Consider the following 20,251-nt stretch of genomic DNA (forward strand, 5'->3'; position numbering starts at 1 on the left):
GCATACAATTTTGAAATTGTATGCCATTGTACATGGCATACGATGCCATACGATGCGATTAAACATTGTATAAGCACCCTAATGGGTGCGTATACAATGTTAAGCACCCAAATGGGTGCTTACAATGTTAAATGCACCCCCACGCCACCCCCCACTATAAACGTGAACCCGAAGCGTGGCGAGCGCAGCGAGCCCGCGAGGGGCGGCGGTACGCGTCCTACGACCTTTTCATACCCCCACTATCCACGTCGGCGTGGAGTTGAGAATAGAATAGTGTGGCGAGCGCAGTGAGCCACCGAGCCCGAAGCGTGGCGAGCGCAGCGAGCCCCGCGAGGGGACGCGGATACCTTCACAGGTAAACGCGTCCCCTCGCGGGCTTCACAGGTGTCCGCGTCGCCACGGACACCTGTGAAGCCCGCGAGGGGACGCGTATAACTGTGAAGGTATCAGCGTCCCCTCGCGGGGCTCGCTGCGCTCGCCACGCTTCGGGCTCGGTGGCTCGCTGCGCTCGCCACACTATTCTATTCTCAACTCCACGCCGACGTGGATAAAGGGATTTTTGTAAGAACTTACCGTTCGAATCCCTTTCTCTGATATGGTCCTGGTGACACAGCTCAACACTGGGATGTAGGAGGGTCCGAAGGAGCCAGGCACCTATCCTAAAGTTTTAGAGGGTAGGCTCCTCCCCTACTGCATCCCTGGACTCTTCAGTTCATCTTTCAAAGCCACTGGAATACATTAACTCAGTACAAACGCCTGCACATATTATATGCACATTTTATAACAGAAAACTGTTAACTTTTAACCATTTTAACATGAACATCATGAAACTTCTGGCATACTTACTGAGCGTAAGGGAGGGATCGCTGTGTCACCAGGACCATATCAGAGAAAGGGATTCGAACGGTAAGTTCTTACAAAAATCCCTTTTTCTCTTTCAATGGTCCTGGTGACACAGCTCAACACTGGGACGTTCCAGAGCCGGTCCTTTGGGAGGGTACGCTCAGGTCTGCAGCTCTCAGCACTGCTCGCCCGAATGATGCGTCCTCCGACGCGAACTCATGGAATCTATAGAATTTGGCAAATGTGTGAACAGATGACCAAGTGGCAGCTCTGCAAACCTGCTCAGCTGTGGCCCCATGTCGAACCGCCCAAGAGGTGGCAACTGACCTGGTGGTATGCGCATTTATTTTGGCCGGTACTGGTCTACCCACTTTGGTGTATGCAAAGGCTATCACAGACCGCAACCACCTAGCAATAGTCTGCTTAGATGCAGGCCAACCAATCTTGTGTACGTCATACAATACCAACAATGTGTCAGTCTTCCTGACACTCTTCACTCTGTCCACATATATGCGTAAGGCACGCACAACATCCAAAGTTCTCAACTTGTCCCTTTTCTTAGAACCCTCTGGGGGTTGAAACACAGGTAGAACTATCTCCTGATTTAAATGGAAGGTAGATACCACCTTCGGTAAAAACTGAGGCACTGTTCTTAAAACAGCCCTGTCATCATGAAAAATTAAGAAAGGAGATTTACATGACAAAGCTCCCAATTCTGAAACTCTTTTAGCAGATGCTACTGCTAACAAAAACACTAGCTTCCACGTAAGAAACTTAAAGTCAGCCGACCTTAAAGGTTCAAAAGGTGCCTTTTGAAGGCATTCCAAAACCAGTGATAGATCCCAAGGTGCTACTGGTTGCTTGTATGGAGGTTTCAACCTGGATACTCCTTGTAAAAAGGTTTGAATTTCCGGCAAAATGGCTATCTTTTTCTGGAAATAGATGGACAAGGCCGAAATCTGCACCTTCAGTGACTGAAGGCTTAGGCCCGATGAAAAACCATCTTGTAAGAATTCCATCATTCTTGATAGCTTAAAATGAGATGTATGAGCCTTTCTTCTCTCACACCATCGAATGTAAGTCTTCCAGACTCTATAATAATTTGCCGAAGATACAGCTTTTCTGGCTTTTATCATAGTCTGTACTACTGCCTCAGAAAACCCTTTTCTTTTCAAAATGGTGGTTTCAATAGCCAGGCCGTCAAAATCAATCGATCTGAATCCAGGTGATTGAAAGGGCCTTGTCTTAGAAGGTCTGGTCTCAGAGGTAGACGCCATGAGTCCACAGACAACCTCTGAAGCCTCGAGTACCAGGATCTCCTTGGCCAATCTGGGGCCACTAAGATCACTGGAACCTTCTGCCCCTGTATTTTCTTCAGAAGTCTCGGTAACATTGGTACTGGTGGGAATGCATAAAGGAGATCTCCCTGCCAGTGAATAGTCATGGCATCCACTGCCTCCGCTAGTGGATCCCTTGTTCTGGCATAGAACCTGGGCACTTGACGGTTGATCCTGGATGCCATCAGGTCCACATCCGGAGTTCCCCACATCGAAGTGATTTGGTGAAACACCTGAGGGTGTAAGCTCCATTCCCCTTCCTTGAGCTCCTCCCTGCTCAGGAAGTCGGCTTCTATATTCTCTATTCCTGGGATGAATATAGCCGATACAGCTGGAACATTCTGTTCCGCCCATAGGAAGATTCTGGATACCTCCCACATGGCCAATCTGCTGCGTGTACCTCCCTGGTGATTCAGATACGCCACAGCTGTGGCATTGTCGGTCTGAATCCTCAAAGGGAGGTTCTGTAACCTGTCTCCCGCCAAGGAAATGACTTTCCAGACAGCTCTCAGCTCCAAGATGTTGATTGGTAACGCTGATTCCTCTGCCGTCCACAGGCCCTGAAGCCTGAGATCCAGGACTATTGCCCCCCAGCCCCTGAGACTGGCGTCGGTAGTTACTATCAACCAGTCCCAGGTCTGTAATGACCGACCCCACTGAAGGGAATCTACTTCTGTCCACCATTTCAAAGATTCTCGGGTGTCCGAAGACAGCACTATCATCTCGGATTTCATGGTCAAAGTGTTTCCTGACCAAGCTGACAAAATGTTCCATTGGAACCTCCGAGAGTGGAACCTGGCAAATTGAAGCGTCTCGAATGACGCCACCATCTTCCCCAGGAGCTTGAGGCACCTCCATACTGAAATGCTCTGAGCCCTGAGAATCTCCTGGACTAGGGTGACCAGATCCCTGGCCTTTACCTCCGGGAGGAATACCCGATGAAGATGGGTGTCCAGTATGACTCCCAAGAATTGGAGCCTTTGTGACGGTACCAACTGAGATTTTTGCAAATTTAAAATCCAGCCGTGAGCCTGCAAAAAACTGATGGCCTCTGCCAAGTGACTCTGCAGCATGGCTGCTGACTCTGCTTTGAACAGGAGATCGTCCAAATAGGGTATTACTGTGATTCCCCTGAGCCTCAGCACCGCCGCCATTACTGACATTATCTTTGTGAATACCCTTGGCGCGGTTGCTAGCCCAAAGGGTAACGCCCGGAATTGTAAATGCAGGTCTCCTATGGCAAACCTCAACAAGGTCTGATGTTCCGGGTGTATAGGAACGTGCAAATATGCGTCCTGGACATCCATGGACGCCAAAAATTCTCCCTGGTCCAGACTCAGGAGTACTGACCGTAGAGACTCCATTTTGAAATGGTCTACCCATAAATGAACATTTAGAGACTTCAAATTTAGTATTGGTCTGAAAGACCCGTCTGGTTTGGGCACCAGGAACAGCGTGGAGTAAAAGCCTTTCTTCCACTCTGTCTTGGGGACTAGTGTCACCACCCCTTTTTCCAAAAGGGAGTGCGCTGCTCTCACAAGAGCTGTACGCAGCCGTGCCTCCTTTGGTAAGGATGTGGGAATGAACCTCTTCGGAGGTGGCCCTCTGAAAGGGATTTTGTAACCCTGTGTTATGATGTCTAGCACCCAGGCATCCTGGTCTAGAGAAGCCCAAGCGTCCCTGAAGAGCGTGAGACGCCCGCCCACTTTTGTCACTGTCGGGCAAAGCCCCTGACAGTCATGCAGAGGGTTTATCCTCTCCTTTATTGGCAGGCTTCTTGTGAAAAGAGCCAAATTTTGACTTTTGTGTCTTGCCTCTAGAGGGCTGAAACCTTCCCCTGAAAGACTGTCCTCGAAAGGACGCACCACCTCTAGGGGAGGGCCGAAAGGACGGCTTAAAAGCAGAAAATCTGGACGTCTGCTTTGCTGAGGAGGCCGGCAGGAATGTACTTTTGCCGCCTGTGGCCTGTTTTATAATCTCCTCTAATTCGGTACCAAAGAGTACCCTTCCTTTGAAGGCTAATGTTTCCAGAGCCTTCTTGGACTCATTGTCTGCTTCCCAGGCTTTTAGCCAAAGCACTCTCCTGGCATTAATGGAGACTGTGGACACTCTGGTTGCCATTTTAATAGCTTCCTCCTCTGCTTCAACTGCATATTCTGCTGCTGCCTTAATCTTTTCTGCCAGCAGTAATGCACCCGGGTCAGCCTGCAGCATGGTGCATAATTCACCAGCCCACTCTATCATGGCCTTAGAAACCCAGGCTGAAGCAATAAGGGGTCGTAAGGTAAACCCCACCCCTTCAAAGATAGCCTTGAGGTTTCCCTCCAGCTTTTTATCCACAGAATCTTTAAAAGCTGCACCGCCCTGTACTGGTAATACAGTAGCCTTGGACAAACGTGCCACTGAAGCGTCCACAACTGGGACCTTTTCCCAGAGCTCCGCATGAGACTCTGGCATGGGGTACAGACTAAGGAATCGCTTAGGCATCTGAAGCCTCTTATCAGGAGTTTTCCAAGCCCCTTCTAACAATTCCTGTAACCCCTCATCTGAAGGAAAAGTAACAGCCTCCTTCCGCTGTCGCTTAAAAACACCTTTAACAGGAGTCTTATCCTCCACAGTCAGCTTTAAAGCCTGCTTCACAGCTATAATGAGATCCTCTATACCAGCAGCAGAGTTCTCTTCCAAATCATCACCCTGATCCCAGGGGATGTCAGTATACTCTCCTTCCTCTTCATCTACCACAGTAGTTAAGGCATAAGACCTTCTAGGGGTCCCTGCCACATCATCCATTTTGTCCAGCATTTCACTGAACCTGTTAATCCCTTTTGCAGTATCCTGCATCACCTGGATAAGTGCAGGATCTGCTTGGGTAAGAGGCAAGGAGCCAGACGACTGCTGAGATGATGGCATAGGTCTCTGTGATTCTACCAGCCCATCACTCTGCCTGTCCAAAAGCTGCACCAAAGCGTTTACTGACCTGCCTAGGGCCCTGGCCCACGCAGGTTCCATATGCTCTGCCCTATGGGGATCACTGCCCATGGGTCTCACATCAGCGCAAGTAATACATAAGCCCCCCTTGGCCATCTGCTCAGGGACAAATTTTTGTGTGCAAACATTGCACGCGCTCAGTGCATTAAGGGCTCCCTCCCCCAAAACCACAGCCTGATGCTCAGACATGACGCAAGTGATAAATGTATATCTATCAGTATACACAGTGCAAACAATGTACAAGCGTTTATACAGAGGCAATGCACCCAATCACTTATCTGTCTGTTGGTTTCAACTGCGGGGAAGCGATGCCCAGGAAATCCAAGTCACTCTGCCAGGATCAGTAAGCCAGCTCAGCTCCGCTGCAAGCGTTCTGAAAGGCGCCAAAGTCAGAGTGAAGGAAGAGACCACAGGTCCCTGCTGCTGCGGGGTCCGTGACCTTTTGGCGCCAACCACCCCCAGCAAGCCGCTCCTTAGGTAGGATTTCCTAGTTCCAGTGTCTCCCCCTCAAATGGGGATCACTTGGAACATGCCTGTCACAACGCTGCTGTCCTCTCATCTAGGAGCTCAGCGTGTAAGCTCCGCATAAAATGGCCGCCGCCATCACGGAGCGCCTGTCCCCCATGATCCCCACCTAAGCGTGGAGCCGGTTTCAGGGTACTCCGGAGCCCAGGCAGCCTTTTAGAAAAGGCTATAAGCGCTGCACAGGGGGACCAGACAGTGTCTCCCCTGTGCACAGTGAGCTGACAGGACGCGCTTCTGTCAGCTCCTGCTGCGCAAGCAGTGTGAGGATTCACTATGAGAATCCTCACACTGTGCCTACCTAGCTAGGGTAAAAGTTAATAAAATAATAAAAATCCCCTAACTACTCTAATTCTTCGGCTGCTCCTGCAGCCCTTTAGAATAGCACCCACTCCAGTGGGCACCTAACACGAACTGAAGAGTCCAGGGATGCAGTAGGGGAGGAGCCTACCCTCTAAAACTTTAGGATAGGTGCCTGGCTCCTTCGGACCCTCCTACATCCCAGTGTTGAGCTGTGTCACCAGGACCATTGAAAGAGAAAGTGGGGGTATGAAAAGGTCGTAGGACGCGTACCGCCGCCCCTCGCGGGCTCGCTGCGCTCGCCACGCTTCGGGTTCACGTTTATAGTGGGGGGTGGCGTGGGGGTGCATTTAACATTGTAAGCACCCATTTGGGTGCTCAAAAGCACCCTTTAGGGTGCTTATACGATTTTTGGTCGTATAGGGGGTCAAAATCGCGTCGCATCGCATCGCATGCCATCGGGTGCATGGCATGCGATCTGTTCGTCGTACGACGGACATCGGGGGCGCCGCCAAAATACACAAGTACCTTATTGAGAAACAGTGAAAACCACCTGTACAAACAATAGGGAGTATATGTATGGGGTGCTTTGATATACTTGTGCATTCAGGTATATATATTATATTACCCAAATGCGCTTGTGTGCTCAGGTAGGTATATCCTGTGTATTCTATGGCAGGGTTTATATTTTCCCTTATTGCCCTCAGATAAATTTGCATCTGGCTATTTATGCCTGATGGCTGGTCACTACCTGCTTCACCCTGGGTGTTGTATTATTTCTAACACCTGGGTGGTCTTTGTAGCACAATTTTACACTAACATCACATTATTATCATAACATTTAGGCTAACAGAAATTTCAAAATAGGATCACAAGCCAACGCAAGCGTTTCGCTGACTAACTCAGCTTTATCAAGGCCAACCTGATTGTCCCAGCTGGCTTATATTTATTAATAATAGTCCACCAATAGGAATCCTGTTTCATGTGTGTATTGTGTCCAATCACGGATCTATTTTGATTCTTAAGTACCTCCTCCTGGATTTAATATATTTTTCCTGGTAAGCAGAACATGGGATCGGAACTTATCCCTGATCGGTCATTAATCGCGATATGAGGATATTTTTAATTGGCTGAAAATGCATCGAAGCTTATCTGGTACCACCCTGGTTACAGCCAACCTACAGTATATACAAACACCTATATAAAAAATGGCTTTATTCTTTGCAAAAACATTTATGTAGATGAGAACATATATAGTGTAATAGTGCTTTTAATATGTTAAATTAATCATGTTACCCAAAGATTCCTGGATAACATAGATTGTTCCATCTTCAGCTACATAGGTGACTTTAGCCGAAAATGTTTTCTCTTCTGGTAAAACGGGAGCAAGGTAAGGCTCATCAATGATTGGTTTCACCATAGGCTCATTAGATACCAGAATATCTTCCTTATTTTTTAGTGTGTCTGGCGCAAACTCCGGTTTTGATGGAACTTCTTGTGCTAAAGCCCTTTCTTTCAGGAGCAACTTTGTTTCAGTAACATCCATCAGGGTATCAAGTTTTCTGCACCTGTGAAAAAAATAGATTAAACATAACCAAATTGTAAAATTTTAAATATAAACAATGGATAATAATGTCCCACACGGTTATAAATCCATAGCATTATGCAATAAAGACATGCAGTATTATTTGTCTATACTCTATCCCCATCGATTCCTTCTCAGTTCTCTGAAATAAGTCACCAAATCTATGGGATTCGGGTGACGGTTGCACAAGTGTGAGACATAGATGGATGTTACAGTTATTAACAATGGCACCATTGCACATTGCAACACTGCCAGCACTTCTAATATGACTTCCAATCAATACTTTGCACTCATGGAGAACTTTCAAAAGAAAAGTGCTTCTTAAATTAAATAAATATTTAACTGTGTGAGTCTAAAGGCCCCCATACACTTATACCACTTCTGTGAAGGGAGACATAGCTGCCCGGCAGCTTCCCGTGTGGTGGGATCGCATACGACAATCCGAATGCAGTCCGATTTTTCAGATAATGCATCGGATGAAAAGGGCCCAAATTGCACTAGTGTATGGCCACCTTTATACCATCACCTTGTATAATGTTTGACAGCTACAATTTAGTGGTAAAAGTCTGGGGTTGCACTATTTTCTTTTTCATACATTCTATTAAATAAATATTTATTCCCATACGCAACCTTTACAGAGTATAGTTGAACACTCACATCAGTCCCTGCCCCAGTGGAGCTTACTATCTATATTCCCTACCACATGTACACGCGCACACACAGGTATTCTATGGTTAATTTTGTTGGGAGCCAATTAGCCTACCAGTATATTTTTGGATTGTGGGAGGAAACCGGAGAACCCGCAGGAAACCCACAGAAGTGCGGGGAGAATGTAAAAACTCTGCACAGTTAGAGGCATGGTCGAATCAAACCACTGACCTCAGCACTGTGAGGCAGTAATGTTAACCATTACACCATCCATACTGCCCCTCCATAAAGATCTTACCCCTGAATATCATCCAGTCCACAGTTGTCTAACTTGTCTCTCCCTTCGGGTTGGCCATTTACCCTGTCTGAAGGTAAAGGTGGGTCTACTGATGCTTTACCGGAAGAGTCGGTACGTAACGTTCTAATTTTAATGACGGCAAGTTCCAGAAGGCAGGTTGAGAGTTGGTGAGAGAGAAGAGGAGAGCCTTAATACTCATTTTAATTAATTGACAAAGCAAAATAAAACAATAGCAATATGAAATAAAAAATACAAACTATAATCTTTATAATAACATTCATAGAAATAATAACCTCCTCCCCCAAAGAAGAAAAAAAACAATCAAGAAAAAACATAAGTACATACCGTCTATCTCTCAATGCCAACCCTTTTCGTATCAGGTGATCAGACACATCAACCAATTGGCCGGCTTCGTTGTTTATTACAATTTTAACAGGCAAAGGCCACTGTGATGTATTTTCCTACAGATAAATGGTAACATGAAAAAGAGTAACTTGATATGCAAGTCCTTTTTGAAATATAGCAAAGCCATAAAAACAGAAACATTGTAAAAGGAAAAAAAAAGAAAACAAATTCAATTAATAGTATAGAAATAAGCTTTGGTCACCTAACCTATAAAACACAACTTTGTTCTCTGGTTAAAATGTGTGCTGCAACAACGCACCACAACATTTTCCTCAACAGTACATATGTCTATACCAGTGGTAAGGGAACTCGTCCTCATTACCCCACACAGTGCATGTTTTGCAGGTCTCCTCACAGAATCACAAGTGAAATAATTAACTCCACCTGCAGACCTTATAAAATGTATCTGAGTAATTAGTACACCTGTGCACCTGCTGGGTTACCAGAAAAACATGCACTGTGTGGGGTAATGAGGACAGAGTTCCCTGACCACTGGTCTATACTATATAATCATATGAACATTTTTACAGTACTGACTTCAATGGTCATCGTTGCGTTGGCTCCATTGAGATAGTAGCGAAGAAAGTCACATGCTGTTGCTGTCCAGTTCTGACTGCCGCCAGCAGGCCTACAAACACACATCAAAATAATATAAGTACAAATACAGAAATCATACTTTTACAACACTGAGGGCCTGTTTCTGGTCAACTTGCAAAAGCAAATTCTTTCTCCAATGGACAAAACCATGTGCACTGCAGGTGGGGCAGAAGTAAAAAGTGAAGAGAGAGTTATTTTGTTTCTGTACAGGGTAAATACTGGCTGCTTTGGTTTTAACACTTCAACATAGATATCAGTTTGAAGTAAAAACCCCAGCCAAATCTGCACGTTACATCTGTACCACCTGCAGTGCACATGGTTTTGTCCATTAGAGAAAGAGAGAATTTGCTTTTGCAAGTGAACTAGAATCAGGCCCTGAATGTAGATTAATCAATTCTCTCCATAGCCTTATTTTATGCACTACGGGTGGTATTTAATGTGCGCTAATATTTCTGAAAGTCGAAAATCTCTGAGCATTTCGTAAAAATCTAAACAAATCTCTGACTGCCGGGAAACACGTGGATCAGAGAAAAACTTACAGACCCACGTGTATTTTGGCGAAAATGCCCACAGATTTAACAATTTAGTGCCCATTTGCAGATTCAACTTTGTATAAGGTCAAATCTGCATCTCACCAAGACGTCCAAAACTGAATAGGTATATGTCGACGGAACACATTCAATACCCCCCGTACAGTGCTATTAAGCGCAAAAACGTAAGCTACAGTTAGTTGATGTATTCAACTAGTTTGGAATGAAAATCTGGTAATGTATGGGAACAAATGACAAGCAGCTCTTTGCTCACAGGCAATAGAAAACTCATGAAAACTGTCATAAAGGCTGAATTAAACGGATGGGCCAAGATATCATACTGTAGCAGCAGAAGAACTCTGTTGTCAAAATCACCCCTGTTGAAAGCTTGACCCAAAATATGTCTGGATTCCGAACGGCTAAGCAGAAAACTGCTGGTAACAAGATTTAAACCAGAAATAATATAAAAAAAAATCTTTGTATAAATATATACACACGAGTCACATTATTATGACCTACAAGTCGGCAGCGCTTAGCCTGAAAAGACCATTACGTGGCATACGCTGGATTGGTGGGTACATAAGGTGGGCGAAAGGCCATCTGCAGACATATCATACTTTGCAGTCATTGGTAAAAGGGGCAAATCATCAGAGCTGCAAAAATAGGATTTTGGTACTCGCCGTTAAATCCATTTCTCCAAATCTACAGTGGACACTGGAATGTGGACTTTACAGTGGGTATAGAAGTGTAGTAACTGGGAGTTGGCACTTTAAATAATTTGAGTAGTGTGCCAGCCTATACTCACCACCAACTAAGTCTTGGTACTGTAAATTGTGATGAGGAGATCTGATAATTCATGAGAGAAGGAGCAAAGAGACACATAAACACAAACACGTGTAAACAGAACAAAGACATGGAAACTGAACAATAGCAGAACTGCAGACAAAAAACAACACCTAGGCAGGAAGAACAGCGCCGGGTGGGCAACGAGTGTCCCCAGTGGATTAGGAGAAATGGATTAGGAGAAATGGATTTAATGTTGAGTACCAAAATCCTGTTTTGACTGAATCCAGCAGGGGACACTGGAATGTACACTTTACAGTGTGGACGTCCAAGGGCTCCTATCCCAGACAGGAGAGGGATGAGAACCCTGCAAGACCACACGGCCAAACTGGGAAGCAGAGGCTGCAAAGGTGTCAAACCTGTAGAAACAGATAAAGGTATGTTGACTTGACTATGTAGCCACTCTACAGAGTTAATTTAAGGAAACTACCGACATGTGTAGAATGTGCCGTGATCGGTTTAGGAGGAAAAATAGATGCAGCCAAATATGCATGGCGAATAGTGAAACTAATCCACCTTGCAAGTGGGTTTAGATACAGGCATCCAGGTCACACACAATTATACCTAACAAACAAGGTATCCGGTTTCCGCAAGCAGATGTACTATCTACAGACACCTAGATGCAGGAGAAGCATCAGAAAAAGGGATTTTTGTAAGAACTTACCGTTCGAATCCCTTTCTCTGATATGGTCCTGGTGACACAGCTCAACACTGGGATGTAGGAGGGTCCGAAGGAGCCAGGCACCTATCCTAAAGCTTTAGAGGGTAGGCTCCTCCCCTACTGCATCCCTGGACTCTTCAGTTCAATCTTTCAAAGCCACTGGAATACATTAACTCAGTACAAACGCCTGCACATATTAAATGCACATCTTATAACAGTAACTGTTAACTTTTAACCATTTTAACATGAACATCATGAAAATTTTGGCATACTTACTGAGCGTAAGGGAGGGATCGCTGTGTCACCAGGACCATATCAGAGAAAGGGATTCGAACGGTAAGTTCTTACAAAAATCCCTTTTTCTCTTTCAATGGTCCTGGTGACACAGCTCAACACTGGGACGTTCCAGAGCCGGTCCTTTGGGAGGGTACGCTCAGGTCTGCAGCTCTCAGCACTGCTCGCCCGAATGATGCGTCCTCCGACGCGAACTCATGGAATCTATAGAATTTGGCAAATGTGTGAACAGATGACCAAGTGGCAGCTCTGCAAACCTGCTCACCTGTGGCCCCATGTCGAACCGCCCAAGAGGTGGCAACAGACCTGGTGGTATGCGCATTAATTCTGGCCGGCACAGGCCTACCCGCTTTGGTGTATGCAAATGCTATCACAGATCGCAACCACCTAGCAATAGTCTGCTTAGATGCAGGCCAACCAATTTTATGTACGTCATACAATACCAACAATGTGTCAGTCTTTCTGACACTCTTCACTCTGTCCACATATATGCGTAAGGCACGCACAACATCCAAAGTCTTCAACTTGTCCCTTTTCTTAGAACCCTCTGAGGGTTGAAACACAGGTAGAACTATCTCCTGATTTAAATGGAAGGCAGAGACTACCTTCGGTAAAAATTGAGGCACTGTTCTCAGAACAGCCCTGTCATCATGAAAAATTAAGAAGGGAGATTTACATGACAAGGCTCCCAACTCTGATACTCTTTTAGCAGATGCTACTGCCAACAAAAACACTAGCTTCCACGTGAGAAACTTAAAGTCCGCCGACCTTAAAGGTTCAAAAGGTGCCTTCTGAAGGCAATCCAAAACCAGTGACAGGTCCCAAGGCTCTACTGGTTGCTTGTAAGGGGGTTTCAATCTAGATACCCCTTGTAAAAAGGTTTGAATCTCCGGCAAAATGGCTATCCTTTTTTGGAAATAGATGGACAAGGCCGAAATCTGTACCTTCAATGATTGAAGGCTTAGGCCTGATGAAAAACCATCTTGTAAGAACTCCAACATTCTTGCTAACTTGAAGTGAGATGTGTGAGCCTTTCGCCTCTCACACCATCTGATGTACGTTTTCCAGACTCTATAATAATTTGCCGAGGATACAGCCTTCCTGGCTTTAATCATAGTCTGTACTACCGCCTCAGAAAATCCTTTTCTTTTCAAAATGGCGGCTTCAATAGCCAGGCCGTCAAAATCAATCGATCGGAATCCAGGTGATTGAATGGGCCCTGTCTTAGCAGATCTGGTCTCAGAGGCAGACGCCACGAGTCCACAGACAACCTCTGAAGCCTGGAGTACCAGGACCTCCTTGGCCAATCTGGGGCCACAAGAATCACCGGAACCTTCTGGTCCTGTATTCTTTTCAAAAGCCTTGCTAACATTGGTACTGGAGGAAATGCATAAAGAAGATCCCCCTGCCATTGAGAAGTCATGGCATCCACTGCCTCCGCTAGTGGATCCCTCATTCTGGAATAGAACCTGGGCACCTGATGATTGAACCTGGATGCCATCAGGTCCACATCCGGGGTTCCCCATTTCCAAGTGATTTGTTGAAACACCTGCGGGTGTAGGCTCCATTCCCCTTCCTTGAGCTCCTCCCTGCTCAGGAAGTCGGCTTCTATATTCTCTACTCCTGGAATGAAAATAGCCGATACAGCTGGAACATTCTGTTCCGCCCATAGGAAGATTCTGGAGACCTCCCACATGGCCAATTTGCTGCGCGTACCTCCCTGGCGATTCAGATACGCCACAGCTGTGGCATTGTCGGTCTGAATCCTCAAAGGGAGGTTCCTTAATCTGTCTCCTGCCAAGGAAATCACTTTCCAGACAGCTCTCAGCTCCAAGATGTTGATTGGTAACGCTGATTCCTCTGCCGTCCACAGGCCCTGTAGCCTGAGATCCAGGACTACTGCTCCCCATCCCCTGAGGCTGGCATCGGTAGTTACTACCAACCAGTCCCTGGTCTGTAATGACCGACCCCACTGAAGAGAGTCTACTTTTGTCCACCATTTCAAGGAGTCTCGAGCGTCCGAAGACAGCACTATCATCTCGGACTTCATGGTCAGAGTGTTTCCTGACCATGCTGACAAAATGTTCCATTGGAACTTCCGAGAGTGGAACCTGGCAAATTGAAGCGTCTCGAATGACGCCACCATCTTCCCCAGGAGCTTGAGGCACCTCCAAACCGAAATGCTCCGAGCCCTGAGAATCTCGTGGACTAAGGTGACCAGGTCCCTGGCCTTTTCCTCCGGGAGAAATACCTGATGTAGATGGGTATCCAGTATGACTCCCAAGAATTGGAGCCTCTGTGATGGTACTAACTGAGATTTTTGCAAATTTAAAATCCAGCCGTGAGCCTGCAAAAAACTGATGGCCTCTGTCAAGTGCCTCTGAAGCATGGCAGCTGACTCTGCTTTGAACAGGAGATCGTCCAAATAGGGTATTACTGTGATTCCCCTGAGCCTCAGCCCCGCCGCCATTACTGACATTATCTTTGTGAATACCCTTGGCGCGGTTGCTAGCCCAAAGGGTAACGCCCGGAATTGTAAATGCAGGTCTCCTATGGCAAACCTCAGCAAGGTCTGATGTTCCGGGTGTATAGGAACGTGCAGATATGCGTCCTGGACATCCATGGACGCCAAAAATTCCCCCTGGTCCAGACTCAGGAGTACTGACCGTAAGGACTCCATTTTGAAGTGGTCTACCCAAAGATGAACATTTAGGGATTTCAGATTTAGTATTGGTCTGAAAGACCCGTCTGGTTTGGGCACCAGGAACAGCGTGGAGTAAAAGCCTTTTTTTCCACTCTGCCCTGGGGACTGGAGTAACCACCCCTTTTTCCAACAGGGAATGAGCCGCTCTCATAAGAGCTGTGCGAAGAAGCGCCAGCTTTGGCAAGGATGTGGGGATGAACCTCTTCGGAGGCGGCCCTCTGAAAGGGATTTTGTAACCCTGTGTTATAATATCTAACACCCAGGCATCCTGGCCTAGAGAAGCCCAAGCGTCCCTGAAGAGTGTGAGACGCCCCCCCACTTTTATAACGGTCGGGCATATCCCCTGACAGTCATGCGGAGGGTTTGTCCTCTCCTTTTGCGGCAGGCTTCTTGTGAAAAGAGCCAAATTTGGACTTTTGTGTCTTTCCTCTAGAGGACTGAAACCTTCCCCTGAAAGACTGTCCTCGAAAGGACGCACCACCTCTAGGGGAGGGCCGAAAGGACGGCCTAAAGGCAGAAAATCTGGACGTCTGTTTTGCTGAGGAGGCCGGCAGGAATGTACTTTTGCCGCCCGTGGCCTGTTTTATAATCTCCTCTAATTCAGTACCAAAGAGTACCTTTCCTTTGAAGGCTAATGTTTCCAAAGCCTTCTTGGACTCATTGTCTGCTTCCCAGGCTTTAAGCCAAAGCACTCTCCTGGCATTAATGGAGACTGTGGACACTCTGGTCGCCATTTTAATAGCTTCCTCCTCTGCTTCCACTGCATATTCTGCAGCAGCCTTAATCTTTTCTGCAAGCAGTAACGCACCAGGATCAGCCTGCAGCATGGTGCATAAATCACCAGCCCACTCTATCATGGCCTTAGAGACCCAGGCTGAAGCAATAAGGGGCCGTAAGGTAAACCCCACCCCTTCAAAGATAGCCTTGAGGTTACCCTCCAGCTTTTTATCCACAGAATCTTTGAAAGCTGCACCGCCCTGTACTGGTAATACAGTAGCCTTGGACAAACATGCCACTGAAGCGTCCACAACTGGGACCTTTTCCCAGAGCTCCGCATGAGACTCTGGCATGGGGTACAGACTAAGGAATCGCTTAGGCATCTGTAGCCTCTTATCAGGAGTTTTCCAAGCCCCTTCTAACAATTCCTGTAACCCCTCATCTGAAGGAAAAGTAACAGCCTCCTTCCGCTGTCGCTTAAAAACACCTTTAACAGGAGTCTTATCCTCCACAGACAGCTTTAAAGCCTGCTTCACAGCTACAATGAGATCCTCTATACCAGCAGCAGAGGTCTCTTCCAAATCATCACCCTGATCCCAGGGGATGTCAGTATACTCTCCCTCCTCCTCATCTACCACAGTAGGCATAGCATAAGACCTTCTAGGGGTCCCTGCAACATCATCCATTTTGTCCAGCATTTCACTGAACCTGTTGATCCCTTTAGCAGTATCCTGCATCACCTGAATCAGCGCAGGATCTGCCTGGGTAAGAGGCAGGGAGCCAGACGACTGCTGAGATGATGGCATAGGTCTCTGTGATTCTACCAGCCCATCACTCTGCCTGTCCAAAAGCTGCACCAAAGCGTTTACTGACCTGCCTAGGGCCCTGGCCCACGCAGGTTCCATCTGCTCTGCCCTATGGGGTTTACTGCCCATGGGTCTCACATCAGCGCAAGTAATACATAAGCCCCCCTTGGCCATCTGCTCAGGGACAAACTTTTGTGTGCAAACATTGCACGCGCTCAGTGCACTAAGGGCTCCCTCCCCCAAAACCACAGTCTGATGCTCAGACATGATGTAAGTGATAAATGTATATCTATCAGTATACACAGTGCAAACAATGTACAAGCGTTTATACAGAGGCAATGCACCCAGTCACTTAGCTGTCTGTTGGTTTCAACTGCGGGGAAGCGATGCCCAGGAAATCCAAGTCACTCTGCCAGGATCAGTAAGCCAGCTCAGCTCCGCTGCAAGCGTTCTGAAAGGCGCCAAAGTCAGAGTGAAGGAAGAGACCACAAGTCCCTGCTGCTGCGGGGTCCGTGACCTTTTGGCGCCAACCACCCCCAGCCAGCCGCTCCTTAGTTAGGATTTCCTAGTTCCAGTGTCTCCCCCTCGACTGGGGATCACTTGGAACATGCCTGTCACAACGCTGCTGTCCTCTCATATAGGAGCTCAGCGTGTAAGCTCCGCATAAAATGGCCGCCGCCATCACGGAGCGCCTGTCCCCCATGATCCCCACCTAAATGTGGAGCCGGTTTCAGGGTACTCCGGAGCCCAGGCAGCCTCTTAGAAGAGACTGTAAGCGCTGCACAGGGAGACCAGACAGCGTCTCCCCTGTGCACAGTGAGCTGACAGGACGCGTTTCTGTCAGCTCCTGCTGCGCTAGCAGTGTGAGGATTCACTATGAGAATCCTCACACTGTGCCTACCTAGCTAGGGTAAAAGTTAATAAAACAATAAAAATTCCCTAACTACTCTAATTCTTCGGCTGCTCCTGCAGCCCTTTAGAATAGCACCCACCCCAGTGGGCACCTAACACGAACTGAAGAGTCCAGGGATGCAGTAGGGGAGGAGCCTACCCTCTAAAGCTTTAGGATAGGTGCCTGGCTCCTTTGGACCCTCCTACATCCCAGTGTTGAGCTGTGTCACCAGGACCATTGAAAGAGAAAGAAGCGATACAACCGGAGGTTGATTTAAGTGGAAACTCAGAATCATCTTAGGCAGGAAAGATATGCGCATACGTAGTTCAGTACTGACGCATGGAAAATCAAATAAGGAGTACGACACAATAAAGTAACTATAACACACGCCTGGAAGAAGCTAGGGCAAGGAGTAACACCACCTTCCAAGACAAGTATTTGAGCTCCACTGAATTCAACGGCTCAAAACAGATGACTTCAGAAAAGAAAGAACAAGATCCAAATCCCATGGAGCCCTGGGTGGAACAAAAGGAGGATGCAACCGGACCACCCCCTGGAAAACCATCGGGCATTAAGTGTTATTTTCTTGTTAAATAAATTTGACAATGCTGAAACCTGTACCTTCAAGGAACCAAGCCTCAGACCTGCTGCAAGGCTCGCCTGAAGGAACAGCAGAAGACGAGACACCTTGAACACCCTACTACTTTCACAGCAGGAGATTTAAGCCTTCCAGATGCAGTGATAGTGTTTCACAGTGGACTAAGGATTCTGTTGTGAAGCAGTTGTCGTGGCTCGACCCCTGCCACGGAATCCACGAGAAGGTGTTGAACTACCTTTGAAAAGACCTCTACCCAAGGGCAAAAAGGACGTACCTGAAAAGGAGCACCTAGGGGCAAGAGCAGAAGTAGTAAAAGAAGCAGACACCGGCAGTTGCTTGGGATATCCGTTTATCCAATTCCTTTCCAAAAAGCACTGTTGTAGAAAATGTTAAAACCTCTACAGCCTTCTTGGATTCAGCATCTACCTGCCAATGCTGAGGATCTGGAAGCCAGGTGTACAGACATCTTAGAAGCCTCTCCTAAGTGTGCTGCTGACTCTTGTCAACAGCATTGTTCACCCAGCAACCAAGCATAGCTGGATGCAGAGTCACTCCATTTACAATATAAATGGATTTTATGGTACTGTCAAGCGGTCAGCAACCTCCTTCAAAGAGGTGGCTTCTGGTCCAGGAAGTACCGTCCGCTTAGGTAAGCAAGATAAGGGGATTTTTGTAAGAACTTACTGTTCAAATCCCTTTCTGAGTCCATCCTGGTGACACAGCTAACCATGGGATGTAGGAGGGTCCACAGGAGCAAGGCACCTATGCTGACTTCTTTGAGAGGCAGGCTCCTCCCTTTTGCATCCCAGCATTCATCAGTTCAACTTCTAAAGCACAGTAGGATACATTACTCAGTACAACGCCTGAACATATTAATATGCACAATCAAATAACAACCAAATAACATGACAATACATGAACGGTATAACTTACTGAACGTAAGGGAGGCATCGCTGTGTTACCAGGATGGACTCAGAGAAAGGGATTTGAACGGAAAGTTCTTACAAAAATCCTCTTTTCTCTTTCGTCCATCCTGGTGACATAGCTTACCATGGGGCGTTTCAAGAGCCGGTCCTTTAGGAGGGTACGTTCAGGCCCGCAGTTCTCATCACAGCCTGCCCAAATGAAGCGTCCTCCGATGCAAACTCATGGAACCCCCTGCCTACCTTAGTGTAAGCAAAGACAATTACTGACCTTAACCATCTAGCAATGGTCTGCTTAGAAGCAGGCCACCCTCTCTTATGTACATCATATAGTATCAAAAGCAAATCAGTTTTGCGAAAATCCTTTACTCTATCAACATAGATGCGCAAAGCGTGAACTACGTCCAATTTTTTTTTTAACTTGTCCCTATTTCTGGCCTCCTCTGGAGGACAAAACACCGGGAGCACAATCTCCTGATTTAATTAAAAATTGAAACTACCTTAGGTAGAAACTTAGGCTATGTTCTAAGCACAGCCCTGTCATCATGAAAAACAAGAAACGGAGACTTGCAAGACAAGGCCCCCAATTCTGAAACTCGCCAAGCCTAGGCTATGGCTAACAAAAAAAACCGACCTTAAAGGCTCAAATGGAGGTTTTTGTAGAACCGACAAAACCAGAGACAGGTCCCAAGGCGCCACCGGCTGCCTATATGGGGGTTTTAGTCTCAAACTCCCTGTAAAAAAGTCTGTACTTCTGGCAAAAGAGCCACTCTTTTCTGAAAGAATATGGATAAGGCCGACAGCTGTATCTTTAAGGACTGCAGGCTAAGCCCTCCTGAAAAGCCATCCTGGAGGAACTCCAAGAGTCTAGTGACCTTGAACCTAGAGGTGTGTACCTTCTGACGTTCACACCACCTGATATAGATTTTCCAAACCCGATGGTAATTATCTGCGGAAACGGGCTTACGAGCCCTAAGCATGGTTTGGATAACAGCATCCGGGAAACCTTTCTTCCTTAATAAGGAGGTTTCAAAAGCCAGGCCATCAAATTGAGACGAGCTAGGTCCAGGTGTAGAAACAGTCCTTGTTTGAGTAAGTCTAGCCGAAGAGGAAGACGCCAGGAGTCTGTCGACAACCTCAGTATGTCTGAATACCATGACCTCTTGGGCCAATCCGGGGCAATCAGTATGACTTGCACCTCATGTGTCCTCACTGTCTTGAGTACCCGAGCAATCATAGAAAACGGAGGGAACACATAGGCGACGGTGAAACACCACGGAACTGTCATGGCATCCACTGCCCACACGGTCGGGTCCCTGGTTCGAGAGCAGAACCTGGGGACCTGAACGTTGTGTCTGGACGCCATCAAGTCTATCTCTGGGAGCCCCCAAAGAGTTACTATTTCCTGAAAGACTTCTTGATGTAACGCCCACACTCCTTCCAGCAGCTCTGCCCTGCTGAGGAAGTCCGCTTCCACATTCCGGATCCCAAGAATGAACACATTGACAGAGTTGGAATGTTCACAACTGCCCACTGAAATATCCGCAATACTTCCTGCATAGCCATCCTGTTGCGAGTAATGCCCTGATGTTTTAAGTAAGCCACAGCCGTGGCATTGTCTGACTGTATGCGTACGGGCAACCCCTTCAGGAGATCCTTCACATGTAGAAGCGTCCTCCAAACTGCCCGGAGTTCCAGAATGTTGATCAGTAGTTTTTGATTCCTCTTTGGACCACAGACCTTGCAATCTGATGTGCAGG

At 47.0% G+C, this 20,251-nt stretch overlaps 1 protein-coding gene across 3 annotated transcripts in view; it reads right to left on the reverse strand.

Annotated features, from left to right (window-relative positions):
- Nucleotides 1-20,251, reverse strand: part of RNF17 (ring finger protein 17) — a 221,197-nt gene that overhangs the window by 51,102 nt on the left and 149,844 nt on the right. For all 3 annotated transcript variants that reach the window (XM_083169963.1, XM_083169962.1, XM_083169961.1), the window contains 4 exons: nucleotides 9,464-9,554; nucleotides 8,867-8,982; nucleotides 8,522-8,644; nucleotides 7,287-7,558 (listed from right to left, as the gene is read on the reverse strand). In XM_083169963.1, coding sequence (XP_083026089.1) covers nucleotides 7,287-7,558; nucleotides 8,522-8,644; nucleotides 8,867-8,982; nucleotides 9,464-9,554 — 602 coding nt within the window. The remainder of the gene's footprint in view (nucleotides 1-7,286; nucleotides 7,559-8,521; nucleotides 8,645-8,866; nucleotides 8,983-9,463; nucleotides 9,555-20,251) is intronic.

This window comes from Crinia signifera, chromosome 2 (assembly GCF_055691185.1).
Source record: "Crinia signifera chromosome 2, ASM5569118v1, whole genome shotgun sequence".
Classification (NCBI taxonomy): Eukaryota; Metazoa; Chordata; class Amphibia; order Anura; family Myobatrachidae; genus Crinia; species Crinia signifera.